Here is a 17,816-nt window from a genome sequence, read left to right on the forward strand (position 1 = left end):
CTGGAAGTCTTCAAGAGAATCACTGGGCAAAGATGTGAGCAGTGAGGTAGGTGGTAGGTTAAAGGTTTCCATTAGACACCGCCCGAGGAATGTGCACCTTAACCCTTGCTCTGTGAAGTGGAAAGGAAAAAAGTTTTTAAAAAAACTTTTCAGCTGGTCGATTAATAACGAAACCTGCTTTGGGATTGTGGTCTGACATGTGGTCGTTGGAGCTCACTTTAATTATGATTAACAGCCACAAGGATTATGAGTCAGGGCTTTGGTTGGGCCAGCACTGCTGCACACAAATCCAGTGACTCCCCACGGGAAACAGTGTGAGCATTCCCTGGCTTTCTCAAACTCAAAGTCCGGAGCTTCCTGATCCAAGGAGAAGCACAACAGGGTGATTGTGGCTCTTTTCCAGACCTTTGCCTTCCTTTCCTTTCCCACATAGAGATCAGCAGACAGCCATATACGCTTTAACCCAGCACTTCCACGTTCCAGCTATTTGTTTACTTAGGTGTTTATTGGCTTGCCTTAATCATTCAACAAATATCCCCTGGGCATGGTCCATGTGTCCACACGGGTTAGCCCCCCACAGAGAGCTGGCATTTGGGATGGACATTTGAGGAGCCCGGAGAATTGGGGAGGCTCCCCCGTGCTGCCCCATCTGATAAGATTCAAAACAGTCCCTCTCATGCACAAACTGGACTCTGGGTGCATTCTCCGGAAGAGCCCAGCATTTTCCCAGCCTCCAGGCTTCTGATCATTGTCACTTCTACCTGGAAAGTATTTTTTTCTCTACCCTTTCTGCAGAAGGATGCTCTCCTCACGTGTTGGCTGAGTCTTGTCACTTGGTGGGAAGAGGCGGGCATCCAGGACCAGGCACCACTGCTTTGGAGAATTCCTACTGGAGCCACCCCCAGAGGACACGTGCACAGTTCCTGTCCTTAGGGAACTTACAGGGACAATAAAATATGGCAGCTGGGATAGCAGTCTGTCCAGGGCCAGGGAGGGGCACTAGGCATTGCTAGTCATTTCTCCTGAGGTTGGGAGAGGTCTTCTTAGATGACATCATTCTTCAGGTGAGTCTCGACAGTGGAAAGGGAGTGTGCCAGGTGGCCAAGAAAGGACAGGAAGGGAACTCTTGCCAAGAGGAACAGCTTGAGCTCAGGAGCTGAACTAGTGGGTGCGAGGGGAGAGGTATTCTATTCTTGTTGAATTGAAATAAAAAAGCCCAAAGCTCCTTGGTGGCTGATAGGTCAACCTAAGAAGAGTCTAAAACGTCTGTTGCAAGTAAAAAAGGCAGAAGACAAAACAGGCCTATTTTTACACGTTTTGAAATACTGAGAAAAAAATTCAGAATGGATTCTGGATGCTTTTCATTATCTTCTTTATACTTCCCTTTTTAAAAAATTGTAAAATAATTGCTGGCATCACCTGCTGCTCACCCACTTCTTGGTCTGCAGGGGGCGCACCGGCGGCCACCCTCCCTCAGCCTGGGTGATGGGCGGGGCCTCCCAGGCGGGTGTGGAGCTGACGATTGGCGGGGTGGGCTGTCTATCACGGCGTCCCGCCCCCCCACCTTACGTCACATGACGCAGCCCATCATGGCGGTGGGAGCGCGGCTGCACTGGCTCGCGGCTCCGCAGAGCTGCTGCCGTTGCTTCTGTTGAGAGGCGGCGGCGGCGGCGCAGGCGGGCGGGCGGGAAGGATGGTGTTTCTGTGGTTGGAGCGGTGGGTGCGGACCAGGATCTGGGCTGAGGTTTGGCCGAAACGACGTGTGCTCAGGAGCAGCCGGCGCGGGTGCCGCTGAGGCAGCGGAGGGAGACAGGACCGACTGACGGACGGACGGACGGAAGGCAACCCGAGAGCCAGTCTCCGGGGCTGCGCCGTGGGCGAGATGCCGGGGCCCCCGCCGTTGCTGCTGCTGCTCCTGGCCGCCGGCAGTGCCGGGGCCGCGCCACTTCCGCAAACAGGTGCAGGTGAGCGGGCCCGAGGCAGGGACGGGGCTGAGGGGACCGGGCTGCGGGGCCGCTGCGACGGGAGTGGCTGGGAAGGAGGCTGCAGGCCCGGTCCGGCCTCGGCGCCGAGGAATCGGAGGGCCTGCCGGGGCGGGAGGCCCGGGGAAACCAGTGATTAGGGAGATTTTGCAGCAGGGACGTGTGTTGGGCGGGGGGGGGCGGGCTGCCTCTCGAGGGCCGAAGCGGGGGCGAGGCGATGCGGATGGGGCTGGGGAGGACTGCGAGCGGGGCGGCAGCGATCGACCCCTCCCGGGGTAGACTGCAGCACCGACTCTGGACCTGTTGCCTGAAGGTCCTCAGCCTACATCCCTTGCTGGCAGTTCTGCTTCCTTTTCCAGATGTCACCTGCCTCCTGTGCTTTTCTCACATCTTATAATAAGAACCGTTTCTTAGCCCTAATCATACTTAAATGCAAATGACTTGGAGAGCTGCGCAGACTTTCCTTCGCTCCCTGTAACTTGTTCTGAAGTTGTAAATTGATTTTAGACGCTGTGCGTTTTATTCAGATTGAATCTCTGGGAATGAGAAGGAAACCACTCTATAAATATCTCTACTTTAGGAAGCCAGTGATTAGAGTAGCAGCCTTTGAATAACTATTGACAAAATGGCCCAAGGGTGATTGAAGTTTCTATTTTAGCTACGTCAGTGTGTGATTTTCTTTTTTTCTCCCCATCGTTTTCGTTTGTGGTTTATTTTCTCAGATAAAACTTCAGTCCAGGAAAGCATCTCAAGTTGGATAATTTTTTTTTAAGGAAAAAAATAATCTAGGCTAATTTACCATTGTCATCTGTTGCTTATCTTTGAAATGAGGGGAGACTGAAATTTCATAGCATCATGGAATCTTAGAGATGGGAGAGACCTTAAAGAAAATTTAGTCCAATTTCTTTCATTTTGCAGTTGAAGATAGTGAGGCCCTGGGGGTCAAATGACCTACCCAAGGTGACACAGCTAAATTTTAGGAGGAGCCACAACTTAAACCCAGGTCTTAGATTCCCCTAGCTGTGTGATTTTTCTGCTTTACCACTTCAGGTCTCTTGTTAGCTGTTTAGAATACTCTTGAGGTCAAGAGTTATTTTAGAATGATGTTAGTTGGGTGCAGAATGTGGAAGGTACTGTCCCTGGTAAAGGCATATTTTTCAAACACATCTACGATGGAAGCTAAATATAATTGTTTCCAGAGACACACCAGGTTATGTCATTGAGTGCCCTTTAGTTGGGTATAAACTGTTATCATTGTACCACGTAGTGTATTGCTAAATTTCTGCCACTGCCTTAGATCAAATATGTGTAAGGTGAATTCTGTTTTCTGACCTGATAGATAAGAAGAGTGAATATTATGAGGAATGTATAGGCAGCCCAGGTATGAGTCACAGAAAGTACCTGGGAAATTATAAAAGACTGTAGGGAGAAGTGTTGATGTTGATATTGAAACATATTCATAGTGAAATTGAAAATTAGCACTAGAATAGGACAGTGGATAAAGATTACATATGTGAAAGGGATTCAAGAAGTTTCCAGATGACTTTGCTCTTAATCGAAGTTTTACATATTTTGTAAAACAGATTCTATTTAGGAAACTTTGGAAATGTGGCTGCTTATAAACCTTTTTTTTTTTTGGCTGAACCGTGAGGCATGTGGGATCTTAGTTCCCCGACCAGGGATTGAACCCATGCCCCCTGCAGTGGAAGCTCGGAGTCTTAACCACTGGTCCACCAGGGAAGTCCCTATAAACCTCTTAATGTGTTTATTCCCTTCTTTTACTATTTCATGGAGGTATGAATCAAAAAATGGAAGTTTTTGTTGGAGTGTTGTATGTAAAACAAAGCAATCAAGAAAATTAATCCATAAATAGAAATATTAAATCTTGGCATTAAAAAAATGTAAAGAACTATTTGGTGACTTGTAGCAGCTTTTGTAGATTTTCCCTCATGTTCTATTGCTTGGAGGGTGTATGGTGAGACTTGTGGCCTATGGATGACAAATACCTACTACGGTTAAATTATGTGGAAAAAATGCACAATCACACATAGATTTGGGAGTTTTTATTTCCATTCAGAAGGGATTGTTAATCCTGGTAATGGGGGTAGATTCTTGACCAAGAAGAGTAAAGAAACCTTTGAGCTAATCCTGATAAGTGAGTTCGCTGGTTAAGAAAGAGGAACCCCTCTGGAACATACATAGTAGATAAAAGAGCAGTTAAACATTGAAAACAACTATCAAGCTTTTGATTATCTGGGGGCCTGTACTCTTTACAAAGGGAGAGCTGGCCATTTTCAAATTCAGAGTAGATCCGTTGTATATGGTCTTTGCCTCCTTGGCCTTATTCTGCTTAAAGTTCAAACTGGTTAATACTGCCTTGGAGAAAGCATGGCTTATCAACAGTAGATTGGAAAAAATACTTGAATTGTATCCTTTGCCAGCCTGTTTGCATGCGGAAATGAGACAGTTAACTGAAATTCAGCATTTAAATCGAAGTTCATTTATCCCACGTTTCTTTGTCATCCAGAATCATTTCTAGGTTCTAAAGTTGAAAAAAGGTATTTACCCATTCAGTCATAGTAAGCTTTGTAAATATGTGGATTGCCTTTGCCCATCAGGCAAGAAGGCATTTCTAGGTCGAATTTGGTGGGGGAGAATCTCTTTATCACTCTGAGAGTCCCTTATGTCCTCCCTGGGCGGTGGGGGGGGGGGCTTTCCTGAGAATCTATATTTCTGCAAAGGCCCTTATTATATAGACTGAGATCCCGGTCCTCACTTAGGAAGCTTACGTAAAGGCAGGAAGTCCACTGTTTCACACACAGTTCAGTTACCAAACTAAGATTACAGTTAAGAAATTCTTTTTCTCCAGATCATAGTTATCAGACCTTTCTTCTCTTGGCAAATATTTATGTGCCTTTTGTAAGATTCTCAGAATTCACATCATAAAGAAAGATGTTGTATGCGTGAAGGCATTCCTCTAAGTCCACAACTTGTTATTAATATTAGGACAGTGCTTAGACAAGGAAACTCACTTCTATTGTTCTGTGGCATATTAGGTCACCGAGTACAGAGGAAGCTTTTAGCAGTTGCAGATAAAGGACCTCACGGAAGTCTGTGAAGCCGGTGGGACTCAGCTACTGATTAAACAGCAGCTTGTGAAACCGGGGCTTTTGTTTTAGATTAAGCAAACAGGCTTGTATCTTGAAAAAGATTTCTGAAGTAAAGGAAGTGCTTTCTAAAGTGTGAATTTTTGTGTTTATTTTAACAGCTTCTGAGAGCTTTCCATGCAAATTCTTGTCAGGATATATGGCTCTAAGGCTTGAGATCTGATTTAGACTGGGAATGCTGTTAATTGCTTTCAGTAGGTGATATTTTGGGGTTAACTAAATATGTTCATTTGCATAGTAATAGGAAATCTGTCCAGCAACTTGGTAGCTGATCAGCATCGAAGTTATCAGATCTCTACAGTTTTGCTGATATCGATGTGCAGATGTGCTGACTGTTCACGCAATTCTCCTGAAATTTGGGCCCTCTGTGCTCCTGTGGGCTGTGTCACTTAGAACAGCTGTACATATAATGAAAAACACTTCGTAATGTAAATGTCATATAGGGGATAGCCAGGGTTCTGAGACTGTTAAACAGACTGGTCCTCAAAAAAGTCCTTGTAGGTGGACATATAAAAAGGATCCACCTTTTCAGCTCAGTTGAGAGTAAAATTCATGAACCAGTCACAGGAGGAGCAGGCGTTGTGGCCAGAGCTTGGACTTCGGAGTTAGTCTGGGTGTGAGGCCTTCCTCTGCCACTTTAAAGCTTTTAAGACCTTGCCCAGTCACTTGACCTCTCCAAGCTTCTTAGAATTCAACTATTAAAAAAGGATGATGATAATATTTACCTAAGGGGCTGCTGTCACGTGATAGCCATGCCTGCTACAGGTTTGGCCCTTGGCAACATAGATTCCTTCATTGCTTCAGATTTCTTTGTAAATTTGGTGGGTTATCCTAGAATTGACTAATGGTGGGTGGTATGGCTTCAAAGAAGGAAGTCACCGTGGTAGCTGCGTATCATGGAATGCCTAGAACTTATGGATGTAAAAAAATCTTTGTTTCTCAAAATAGCAAATTATATGATGGGTGAAGATCCTTTAGAGAGAAATCTGGCTTATTGAAGTATGATGTATAAGCTGGTAGTGTTACTTCTTTTTTTGTGGTACGTGGGCCTCTCACCGTTGTGGCCTCTCCCGTTGCGGAGCACAGGCTCCGGACGCGCAGGCTCAGCGGCCATGGCTCACGGGCCCATGGCTCATGGGCCCAGCTGCTCCGCAGCACGTGGGATCTTCCCGGACCGGGGCACGAACCCGTGTCCCCTGCATTGGCAGGCGGACTCTCAACCACTGCGCCACCAGGGAAGCCCTACTTCTTGAAATTTATAGTCTTGGGGAATTATGCTAGAAAATTTTAAGATGATCTGGATTAGTCTGCTTTTATATAATAAACCTGTTTTTGAACATCGAGATGACTAAAACTCTTGCATGTGAACAATTGCTGGTTTTAATTTACTTAAAGGAACCACGGGCAATCTAAGTTTGGTTGATCCCAAACAAAATTGTGTACTCACAGAAAGTGTCCCTGAAGGGAGCCCGTTCACCCAGACTGTGGTAGGACCAGCACAGTGCTGAGGCTTCCCCTTAGAAAATGTCATTTGGAGAGACGAATGTGGCAGACTTGCTTTCTCTCTCTCTCTCTCTCTCTTTTAAAATTATGTATTTTTGCAGTCCTCTAGCGGTGCTTCACTCTTTGAAATTTTTATTTATTACTCAGACACGAGGAAAGGAATATTATAGAAAGGAGAAGCTGGACAAACGTTCCTGGTCTAAAACAAACTGCTGTATCTGGGGTGGTTTTTAGATTCGAATTCCTGCTTTTCTGTGAATCCTCATATGAAGACACTGTAAGAAAGCTGAGGAGATGTGGCAAAACCTGTGTCAGAGCAAAATGTTGGAGTGAAGTATTTTTAAGTTGTAGTAGATGACTGATTTGGAACCATGCCTTGGCATTACAGTTATTTGCCACAAAGAACAGGCATATCAGAAAAATAACCTCAATATTTCAAAAGAAGGTTTTGTGCAAAGGTTAGCCCAGTGCAGAAATTCCAGATTTCATTGGACTTTATTGTGATTGAAGTGGGCAACATGAGAACAGCTGAAGCCGAATGTCGCAACGCAGGTGCCTGAGACACAACACGGTGAGCGCCTTTACTTCTCTGAAAGCCTCTGCCCCCCACCCACTGCCCTCCACCCTGACTGCAGAAGAGCGCTTTGTACTCTTCTGCTTTCCTGGGGCTTCAGAGGGGTGGTGGTAAACCTAACATTTTATTTTTAACAGCTTGGCAGATTTTGCATTTTACTATATTATATGTTTGTTTTAAAAGGCTTAAATTCCCATTACCTCAAACAGATGTGCCACGACCCGGTGCTATGGTGCAGCTGGAGTAGCTCTGGGCACCCAGCATCTGACCCCAGTTTGGGAAGCTTTGGGCAGGGAGGTCATGGCAACTGAGTTTCTGCTGTCCCAGCCTCTGCTCTCCCCCTCTCATGGCACTTTCTTAACAGCTAAATTGATCTGCTCATGGTTTGCAAAATATCCTGTGCAGAGTTCCATCTTCCAGCGCTTCATATTCTGTGTGCAGTTGCCTGACTCTTCCCCTTGTATCTTTTAAGGGCTGTCATCTCCTTCTTTGTCTTTTTTTTTTTAAACCTCTTTGCAGCCCCAGTTTCCCTACTGAGACCTTTCTCCTTGCCCAGGCTTGGCGATGGCCACCCCTGATGAACTCTTAGAGTGTTTCCTTGTGGGACAAGACGTTCCAGGGGATGCAGCATGAAAACGTGGGAATTTTCTAATTTATTTTCATTTCGCCCTTAAAAATTTTTGACTTATGTGACTTTTGAGGGATAGAGTGTATTGGTACACTAATGCATTTGTATAACTTGTAAATAAATTTACATGAAATGGAAGGACTACGAAGAAAATTTACTGGTGGGTTGCGTCATCAAAAAAAGGTTTGCGTTTGTTGTACTGGCCTACCACTTGCACTTAGCAAATACCACCTGTTTCTTTAAGTCCTGTCTCTTCACCTGGATTGTAAGCTCTGTGTCTCATCGCCTCAGTATTTCTCGTGTTTGCGTGGTTTTGAAGTTTGTGGGTGATGCTGAAGTATGAGAGAGATGGTGCTGGAGAACTGACTTCACCAGACCAGCACTCCAGAGCGTGCGTGTGTTAAAAGGAGGGGGTGTCAGCTTAGACCCTGTCATTGTCCTGCGAACTTCATCCAGCCCCAGTCCTTCACCTGGAATGAGGCCATGGATAGTTGTTTTATTTTTAGCCATAAACTTTTTCTTTTAGAACAAATGTAGATTTACAGGAAAGTTGCAAAGATGGTACAAAGAGCTCCTGTGTATCCTTTGCCCAGTTTTCCCTTTTGACGTTGGTAACAACAAGTAGCCGGTACTCATACATTGTAACCAGCGTGCAGACTTCACTCGCATTGCTTCAGTGTTTCCCTGATGTCCTTTTTCCGGTTCAGGATCCCACAGTGTGTCTGGTTGACATGGCTCCTTGGGCCCCTCCAGTCTGTTCCCTGTTTTTGATGATCCTGACATCTTGAGGAGTCCTCGTCAGGAGTTTTGTAGAACATCCCGCAGCTGGTGCATGTTTGATGTTTTTCTAGCTATGAGGCTGGGATTCTGTGTTTTGGGGAGGAAGACCACAGAGTTGAACTGCTGTTCTCATGACATCATGTCAAGGGTGCGTGCTTTCAAGACTACTAGTCCCTTGATCCCCTGGCCGAGGTGCTGTGTGTCAGCTTTCTCCACTGTCAGGTTACCCTTTCCTCCCTTCTCCGCGCTGTGCGTATGCACAGCGCGCACTTAGTGGTGATGAGTTCCGTGCCACCTCCTTGAGGTGGAAATTACCTGGGTTTCTGTACAGGGTATTTAACTATTCTTCCCCATTTATTTCCGTATTCAATTATTTATATCAGTATGGACACATGGATATTGATTTTACACTTTGGGTTATAATTCAATACTGTTATTTATTTTGCTGCTTAAATTGGCCCCTGGGAGTCCTTTCAGTTGGCTCCTGTGTCCTATAGACATATGTCCATCTTTCTTTTTTTTTTTTAAGCACTTCCTTGTTTTCTGGCGCTATAAGCTCACCTTGTATATTCCCTGCTCCAGCCCTAGGATCAGCCATGTCTCACGCAGCTTCCTTTTATTGGAGAGTGATATTAGAAACCAATATCTGGGCCCTGGATTTGCTTGCTGCTACTGGCACATTTATAATAGGGTTTTTCTTTTTTGTTTGTTTTTATTTTAACATCTTTATTGGAGTGTAATTGCTTTAAAATGGTGTGTTAGTTTCTGCTTTATAACAAAGTGAATCAGCTATACATATACATATATCCCCATATCTCCTCCCTCTTGCATCTCCCTCCCACCCCTCTAGGTGGTTCCAAAGCACGGAGCTGATCTCCCTGTGTTATGCGGCTGCTTCCCACTAGCTATCTGTTTTACATTTGGCAGTGTATATATGTCCATGCTACTCTCTCACTTTGTCCCAGCTTACGCTTCCCACTCCCCATGTCCTCAAGTCCATTCTCTACGTCTGTGTCTTTATTCCTGTCCTGCTCCTAGGTTCTTCAGAGCCACTTTTTTTTTTTTTTTTTTTTTTTAGATTCCATAAATATGTGTTAGCATACGGTATTTGTTTTTCTCTTTCTGACTTACTTCACTCTGTATGACAGACTCTAGGTCCATCCACCTCACTACAAATAACTCAATTTCGTTTCTTTTTTTGTCTGAGTAATATTCCATTGTATATATGTGCCACATCTTCTTTATCCATTCATCTGTCGATGGACATTTAGGTTGCTTCCATGTCCTGGCTATTGTAAATAGTGCTGCAATGATCATTGTGGTACATGACTCTTTTTGAATTATAGTTTTCTCAGGGTATATGCCCGGTAGTGGGATTGCTGGGTTGTATGGTAGTTCTATTTTTAGTTCTTTAAGGAACCTCCATACTGTTCTCCATAGTGGCTGTATCAATTTACATTCCCACCAACAGTGCAAGAGGGTTCCCTTTTCTCCACACCCTCTCCAGCGTTTATTGTTTGTAGATTTTTTGATGATGGCCATTCAGAGTGGTGTGAGGTGATACCTCACTGTAGTTTTGATTTGCCTTTCTGTAATGATTAGTGTCGCTGAGCATCCTTTCATGTGTTTGTTGGCAATCTTATATCTTCTTTGGAGAAATGTCTATTTAGGTCTTCTGTCCATTTTTGGATTGGGTTGTTTGTATTTTTGATATTGAACTGCATGAGCTGCTTGTAAATTTTGGAGATTAATTCTTTGTCAGTTGCTTCCTTTGCAAATATTTTCTCCCATTTTGAGGGTTGTCTTTTCGTCTTGTTTATGTTTTCCTTTGCTGTACAAAAGCTTTTAAGTTTCATTAGGTCCCGTATTATAGGGGTTTGATCCTCTGCTTCCTGTATCTAATCCTAGGTGTTGGGAAAAGAGAGAGAGTCAGTGAGAGATTTTGGAGGGACAAAGGGCCTCTAAGAGACAGATGACTTGGATGGACCCTGTGCACGTTTGACCGTGTCACTTGACCACCGTTTAACTGCCTATTAATACCATCGTATATACTACACATCCCACACTTGTGGTATAGTGGTATTGGCAAGATGTTATTTTTATTTTCAGAGCAATGGATATTTGAAAGATTTTATTGACTCTCTCCAAGAGCAGCCTAATCTCTAAGAATAGGAGGGAAACCTTGTAAGCTTAAGGGTCTAGTTAGAGAGAATTATTTTAGGGGGCCTATCAGCTTTGGAAATTGTTGAAAGGGATCATAGGCAACTCCTTTAATTGGTGAAAGTTCAGATATAACGTCCAGTGGCAAGTCTCTTGGAAAGCACAGGGGGCTGTAGACTTGCTGTGATTTTTTTTACGGAGCTTTTTGTTTCTTTTCATTTTTTATTATGGAAAATTTCAAACATACACAAAAGTAGAATAATTAATATAATGAACCCTCATGTGCCTGTCACCCAGCATCAGCAATTTTGAATTTATGGTGAATCTTGTTCACGTGTACCTTTCCCACTGGCCCAGTGGCCCCCACTGTTTTGATATAAATCCCAGCCACGGTATCAAGTTCAGCTGAAATTGTTTCAGGAAAAAGTAAAGATGTTTTTATAAAACAGGATTATTTGCATCAAGATCACCCAGGTACTTGTAGAAATGCAGGTTTGGGGGCCCCCAAACAAACCAGCTCAGTTGGAATTCTGGATGTTGGCCCGGAAATCTGCATTTGTAGTACTTTTCAGGCGATTTCTCCAATCCCGAGACACAAAATGTTTTATCTTCTACTAGAGACAAAATAATATCAGTTATTTAATAGAAATCTATTGACTTGTGGAGCTAGTGAGACTCAAGGAAGGAAGAACAATTTAAAATTAAAAGATTCATGTCAACACCTAAAATCTGAAGTGCTCTCTGCTCCTGACCACCATACATGAGTATCATTCTGAAGAAACCTCCTGTGCAAAGTATGTGTGCTGTAACCACAAAGGAATTTAAACAGGGTAGAACACACTTACAGCACTTAACCGCTCCAAAGACCTTTCCTTTCATTCATTTTTTTTTTTTGTAACTTTAGCCCCTTCTCTGGGAGTCAGTATAAATAATAACCTCTTTACATTTTATAAATCTCCTGTATAAATAATCAGTAAAAAAGAATCGTGAGCTGGTAGCCTGACAGTCAGATGCCAGTACTGTGAGCTGTGAACCTCATGGTGTAGACGTTCCTGCCCTGGCCTGCCAGGGTTCTGCCCACTGCAGCTCAGACCAGCAAGGAAACTAAGCTTGAGCAGGTATAACTCATGACATTCTTAGTTCTCCAGGTGACAGATGTGCATGCTTTGTGAGAGTCCCTGATTCTTGACCTGTACAAGAACTTGCGGGGTTAGTTTTTTCCAGTATAATACCATGTTGTTAACATTTTGCTATAAAAAAAGTTTGTTTTTCTAAACTGGTTTATTTTGGAATAGCCTCGGGTTTGTAGCCCATTTTGTATTTTTCAACAGGTACTTTTTTTAAAGCTAGTTGACGTAATTTGATGTACTTTCTGTGGGTGTATTGATGTGTACAAAATATTTTTATGACGAGCTAAAGAAAGCAAACTATCCCTCTCTAAAACTGCTACAGAATGATGATTGTATAATCAGTTGGCTTTGATTAAGAACGTCATAGGCCCGGGACTTCCCTGGTGGCGCAGTGGTTAAGGATCCGCCTGCCAATGCAGGGGACACGGGTTTGAGCCCTGGTCCAGGAAGATCCCACATGCTGCGGAGCAACTAAGCCCGTGTGCCACAGCTACTGAGCCTGTGCTCTAGAGCCCGCGAACCACAACTACTGAGCCCGCGTGCCACAACTACTGAAGCCCTCGCACCTAGAGCCCGTGTTCTGCAACAAGAGAAGCCACCGCAATGAGAAGTCCGTGCACTGCAACGAAGAGTAGCCCCTAGTCGCTGCAACTGGAGAAAGCCCGCGCGCAGCACTGAAGACCCAACGCAGCCAAAAATAAATAAATAAATAAATAAATAAATAAAAAGAACATCATAGGCCCACACACTAGTACAGATAATTCTGGACTCTGTTTTCGTTTTTTGTTGGGTTTTTTTTGGCAATACATATGCTTTGCACAGGAGAAAAGAATTTCATTCTAAGAATCTAGGATAGTGATTTTTGAGAGAGAAGTTGCTCTTATCCTAAAGTGAAACCACTAGAATTTAATTTATTTTTTATTTTTTTTTAATTTTTAAAAATTTATTTGGCTGTGTCGGGTCTTAGTTGCAGCACACGGGATCTTTGTTGCAGCACGTGGGATCTTTCATTGCAGTGCACCGGCTTCTCTAGTTGTAGTGCACGGGCTTCTCTCTAGTTGTGGTGTGTAAGCTCCAGAGTGCGTGGGCCCAGTAGTTGTGGCACATGCGCTCTCTAGTTGTGTTGCACAGGCTTAGTTGCCCCACGGCATGTGGGATCTTAGTTCCCCGCCAGGGATCGAGTCCGCGTCACCTGCATTGGAAGGCAGATTTTTAACCACTGGACCACCAGGGAAGTCCAGAATTTAATTTTTAAAAACTCGTGGGTTTTTTTTTTTCTCCTTGAGGTCCATGTTCAGAGTCCATCCTGAAAGTGTCTTTTTCCCCTTTTTGCTACACTGAACAGGAGGCTTGAGTTTGATGTGATATAACTGCAGCCTTTAATTATGGCAGGTAAATCTCTAAGACTTTTTGGACTTAGAAGACAGAGGAGGATGAGTTTGCAGTCATTTTGCACGTTTAAAATATCTACTCTAACCAACCAGTAATTGTAAAATTCTGTAGTTTCAGTTTATTGCAAAACCGAAGGTTGTGATCTACTGGTTACCTCTCAGATTAGCCTCTGAATTTAAGTTTAGCGTGTTTTTCACGCTGCAGATTCTTCCTCAGAACCCTCAATAAATTCAACCTGCGCTCCTTTCAGAAGGAAAAAAATAATCCCTCTTCCTGGTGCTACCTGGCAGTGTGCCTCCCTAGAATGGTTCTGTGTCAGCAGCAAGTGTTACTTTCCAAGGATGCAGTCTGCAGCTTCCAGGCGCAGAGCCCCACTTGACTCTGACTTCAGACTGTTATTAAAATGCAACACCGGGACACTGATTGCAGGTGAGGCACTGAAAAATAACAAACTTACCAAAATAGTCCCCTGGGAACACTCCACCAGAGGCCTGATGCGCAGTGCAATCCAGAAGTCTGTAATTCAGCTTTGTTTGCTTTAAATAAAAATTTTCAATAAAAGATCTGATTACCAATTTTCACTGTAGAGGCACTTGGAGAACTCAGGCAATTTTGGAATTATAATCCTTTTGTATAGAACTTTAGAGCTGAAATGCCAGTTTACAGGTGAGGGAACTGAGGCCCAGAGATGTGAAGCAGTAAATTCAATCCCGTACAGCCTGTCAGAGGCTGACTTCATTCTGGGTTGAGGTGATCTGACATCCAGTCCACCCTGTTCTCCGGTTCACTGCCTCGTACTTTCAGGAAAACTCTTACTAGTGTGATGCACACGCATAGACTGATTCCAGTTATTTTTCCTTTGAATATTTATTTCTATTTATTATCTGAAAGTCCTGAGTGAAATTTGAAAATATTTATGATATACTTGATTCTTGAAGTACTATAGATAATTCCTTATTGATTTAGGAAACGTGCTAACTTCCATAATGAGGCTCACAAAACCACATTCATATTTAATTTTTTTTAATTTGTAAGAACAACAACTTCCACCTATGAAGTGATTTGCACTGTTTAATTAAAGGTGATTTAAAAATATTTCTGACTTGAAAGAAATGTAATCGTAAACTTGTAAACGTTCGCTTGTGAACATGAAAAATACTTAAACACTGTGATTAAATGAATGCCTTTGTGGAGGCGTGGACCATGTCTAGAGTCTGCTGGAGGCTGTGGGCCCCAAGAAGGGTGCTCGCGAGCAGATTGTTTGTGTGTACTTTGAAGAGTCACAGGCAGGCGTCAAGAAATGTATGTGGCGTTGTAGACACGTCATTTTCCTCCTTGTTCTCTCAGCTCCTTTTTTTTTTTTTTGTGGTACACGGGCCTCTCACTGTTGTGGCCTGCGGAGTGCAGGCTCAGCGGCCATGGCTCACGGGCCCAGCCGCTCCGCGGCATGTGGGATCTTCCCGGACCGGGGCACGAACCCGTGTCCCCTGCATCGGCAGGCAGACTCTCAACCACTGCGCCACCAGGGAGGCCCTCTCTCAGCTCTTTAAGACCACCTCCTTGATTGATGCCCTTGATCCCATCCTGCCTCATCTCTTGCTTCCCTCCAGGGCTCAGTCAGCAGCAGCAGTAGCTTCCATATTTTCTCCTGGACCCTCTCTCTCAGTTCACATATAAAAGATGACAATTTAATGTATGTATTTTCCCGCATAGCTTTATTCTACTTTTGAATAACTTTATTAGTGTAAGTTCTCAGGAGTAGTTAAAAAAAAAAAAGTGAACCATTCTTATGTTTCTTTTGCTACTAATCACCATATTTCTTTCCAAGACACTTTTTTTTTTTACACCTTTATTGGAGTATAATTGCTTTACAATGGTGTGTTAGTTTCTGCTTTATAACAAAGTGAATCAGTTATACATATACATATGTTCCCATATCTCTTCCCTCTTGCATCTCCCTCCCTCCCACCTTTCCTATCCCACCCCTCTAGGTGGTCACAAAGCACTGAGCTGATCTCCCTGTGCTATGCAGCTGCTTCCCACTAGCTAGCTATTTTACGTTTGGGAGTGTATATATGTCCATGCCACTCTCTCGCTTTGTCACAGCTTACCCTTCCCCCTCCCCATATCCTCAAGTCCATTCTCTAGTAGGTCTGTGTCTTTATTCCTGTCTTAACCCTAGGTTCTTCATGACATTTTTTTCCTTAAATTCCATATATATGTGTTAGCATATGGTATTTGTCTTTCTCTTTCTGACTTACTTCACTCTGTATGACAGACTCTAGGTCCATCCACCTCATTACAAATAGCTCAATTTCATTTCTTTTTATGGCTGAGTAATATTCCATTGTATATATGTGCCACATCTTCTTTATCCATTCATCTGATGATGGACACTTAGGTTGTTTCCATCTCCGGGCTATTGTAAATAGAGCTGCAATGAACATTGTGGTACATGACTCTTTTTGAATTATGGTTTTCTCAGGGTATATGCCCAGTAGTGGGATTGCTGGGTCATATGGTAGTTCTATTTGTAGATTTTTAAGGAACCTCCATACTGTTCTCCATAGTGGCTGTACCAATTCACATTCCCACCAGCAGTGCAAGAGTGTTCCCTTTTCTCCATACCCTCTCCAGCATTTATTGTTTCTAGATTTTTTGATGATGGCCATTCTGACTGGTGTGAGATGATATCTCATTGTAGTTTTGATTTGCATTTCTCTAATGATTAATGATGTTGAGCATTCTTTCATGTGTTTGTTGGCAGTCTGTATATCTTCTTTGGAGAAATGTCTATTTAGGTCTTCTGCCCATTTTTGGATTGGGTTGTGTTTTTTGTTACTGAGCTGCATGAACTGCTTGTAAATTTTGGAGATTAATCCTTTGTCAGTTGCTTCATTTGCAAATATTTTCTCCCATTCTGAGGGTTGTCTTTTGGTCTTGTTTATGGTTTCCTTTGCTGTACAAAAGCTTTTAAGTTTCATTAGGTCCCATTTGTTTATTTTTATTTCCATTTCTCTAGGAAGTGGGTCAAAAAGGATCTTGCTGTGATTTATGTCATAGAGTGTCTGCCTATGTTTTCCTCTAAGAGTTTGATAGTGTCTGGCCTTACATTTAGGTCTTTAGTCCATTTTGAGCTTATTTTTGTGTATGGTGTTAGGGAGTGATCTAGTGATCTAATCTCATACTTTTACATGTACCTGTCCAGTTTTCCCAGCACCACTTATTGAAGAGGTGCTTTCCTCCTCTGCCGTCCATACACCCTTGTCTCCATCTGCCTCTACAGCGTCCTGTTTCCTGTTTGACCCTGTTTCTTTGTCCCATCCCCATCCCTTAAATGTTGTTCCCACCCCCTCGGCCCTCTCTTTTCTATTCCCCTCCCCGTCTCCTCTCTTTTTGCATCAATTAGTGCATGTAGATATTTTTTAAAGTGAAAGTGTTCCAGAGCTTATAATAAAAATAGCTTAGGGAGCCCCTGTCCCACATCCTGTTCTTCATCCCTACTCTCTGCTCCCCTGGGCATTGCCTGCCAGCTCTTTTAGCCATGTTGCTAAAGAACAGGGTGGAACCACTATTTCTTGGTTTCAGTAGGTACTGAATTTCTGCTATGGAAGAAGAGGATTTATATACTTACACACGTACACACTCTCCCCCTCCTCAGCATCGTTATTTACACTTTTTGGTTAAATCAGCATTCTTTTTTTTTTTTTTGCGGTACGCGGGCCTCTCACCGTTGTGGCCTCTCCCGTCGCGGAGCACAGGCTCCAGACGCGCAGGCTCAGCGGCCATGGCTCACGGGCCCAACCGCACCGCGGCATGTGGGATCCTCCTGGACCGGGGCACGAGCCCGTGTACCCTGCATCGGCAGGCGGACTCTCAACCACTGCGCCACCAGGGAAGCCCCAGCATTCATATTTTTATGACTACAAATACTATTCGCAGCTGAGCCTATAGTGTATCTGATGATTAAATTTCTTCGGCATCTTTTGTTTTAGCTAGATGTTATCATTTCCTTAGCTCTTTGTGAGTGTATCATTAATTTGTCCCACGCTCCTTGGCAGGAGTTGAAATGTCCTCTCGCTGGGTTGGCTACGCCCGGTGCGGGGCTTGGGTGGCTCTCCCACTGCCCCCAGCGCTCTGCTGCCAGGTCTGAGGCCACCTGATTTCCTCTCCCACGTGGCCTCTGTTCCCTGCCTTGGACAGAAGCTTTTGAGACTTTCTCTCTAAATTCCGGAAGGTTGCAAAGCGATGCCTTGGCGTGAGTCTTTACCGTTCATCCCACTCATCAAGGTGGGTACGCAGTGGGCCTTTTGAATCTGGAAAGTGGCGTCCTTTAGTTCCAGAAGAGTTTCATACACATATATTTTTAGGGAGTTATTTCCTCTTCCTTTTCTTTGTTCTTTTCCTCCTGGTACGTCTGTTAGTTGAATGTTGGGCTTTTTTGGAGTGAACTTCGACTCTCCTTTTGTTCACGTTTTATCTCTTCGTTCTACTGTGTGA

The 17,816-nt window shown here is 43.8% G+C and overlaps 1 protein-coding gene across 5 annotated transcripts in view; it reads left to right on the forward strand.

Annotated features, from left to right (window-relative positions):
* The window catches only part of LMTK2 (lemur tail kinase 2), an 88,180-nt gene that overhangs the window by 4,193 nt on the left and 66,171 nt on the right, over positions 1-17,816 (forward strand). The window contains exon 1 of one of the 5 annotated variants that reach the window (XM_089895636.1): positions 879-1,964. The exons of 1 other annotated variant lie outside the window; for it this stretch is intronic. In XM_089895636.1, coding sequence (XP_089751762.1) covers positions 1,883-1,964 — 82 coding nt within the window. In that variant the 5' untranslated portion in view covers positions 879-1,882. Of the gene's footprint in view, positions 1-878; positions 1,965-1,998; positions 7,224-17,816 lie in introns of those variants that run through there. 3 more of the 5 variants (XM_022587722.3, XM_022587723.3, XM_022587725.3) reach the window with 3 other exon arrangements.

Source organism: Delphinapterus leucas, chromosome 15 (genome assembly GCF_059928025.1).
Source record: "Delphinapterus leucas isolate spDelLeu-1000000601 "Yukka" chromosome 15, BTC_Dleu_Yukka2, whole genome shotgun sequence".
Classification (NCBI taxonomy): Eukaryota; Metazoa; Chordata; class Mammalia; order Artiodactyla; family Monodontidae; genus Delphinapterus; species Delphinapterus leucas.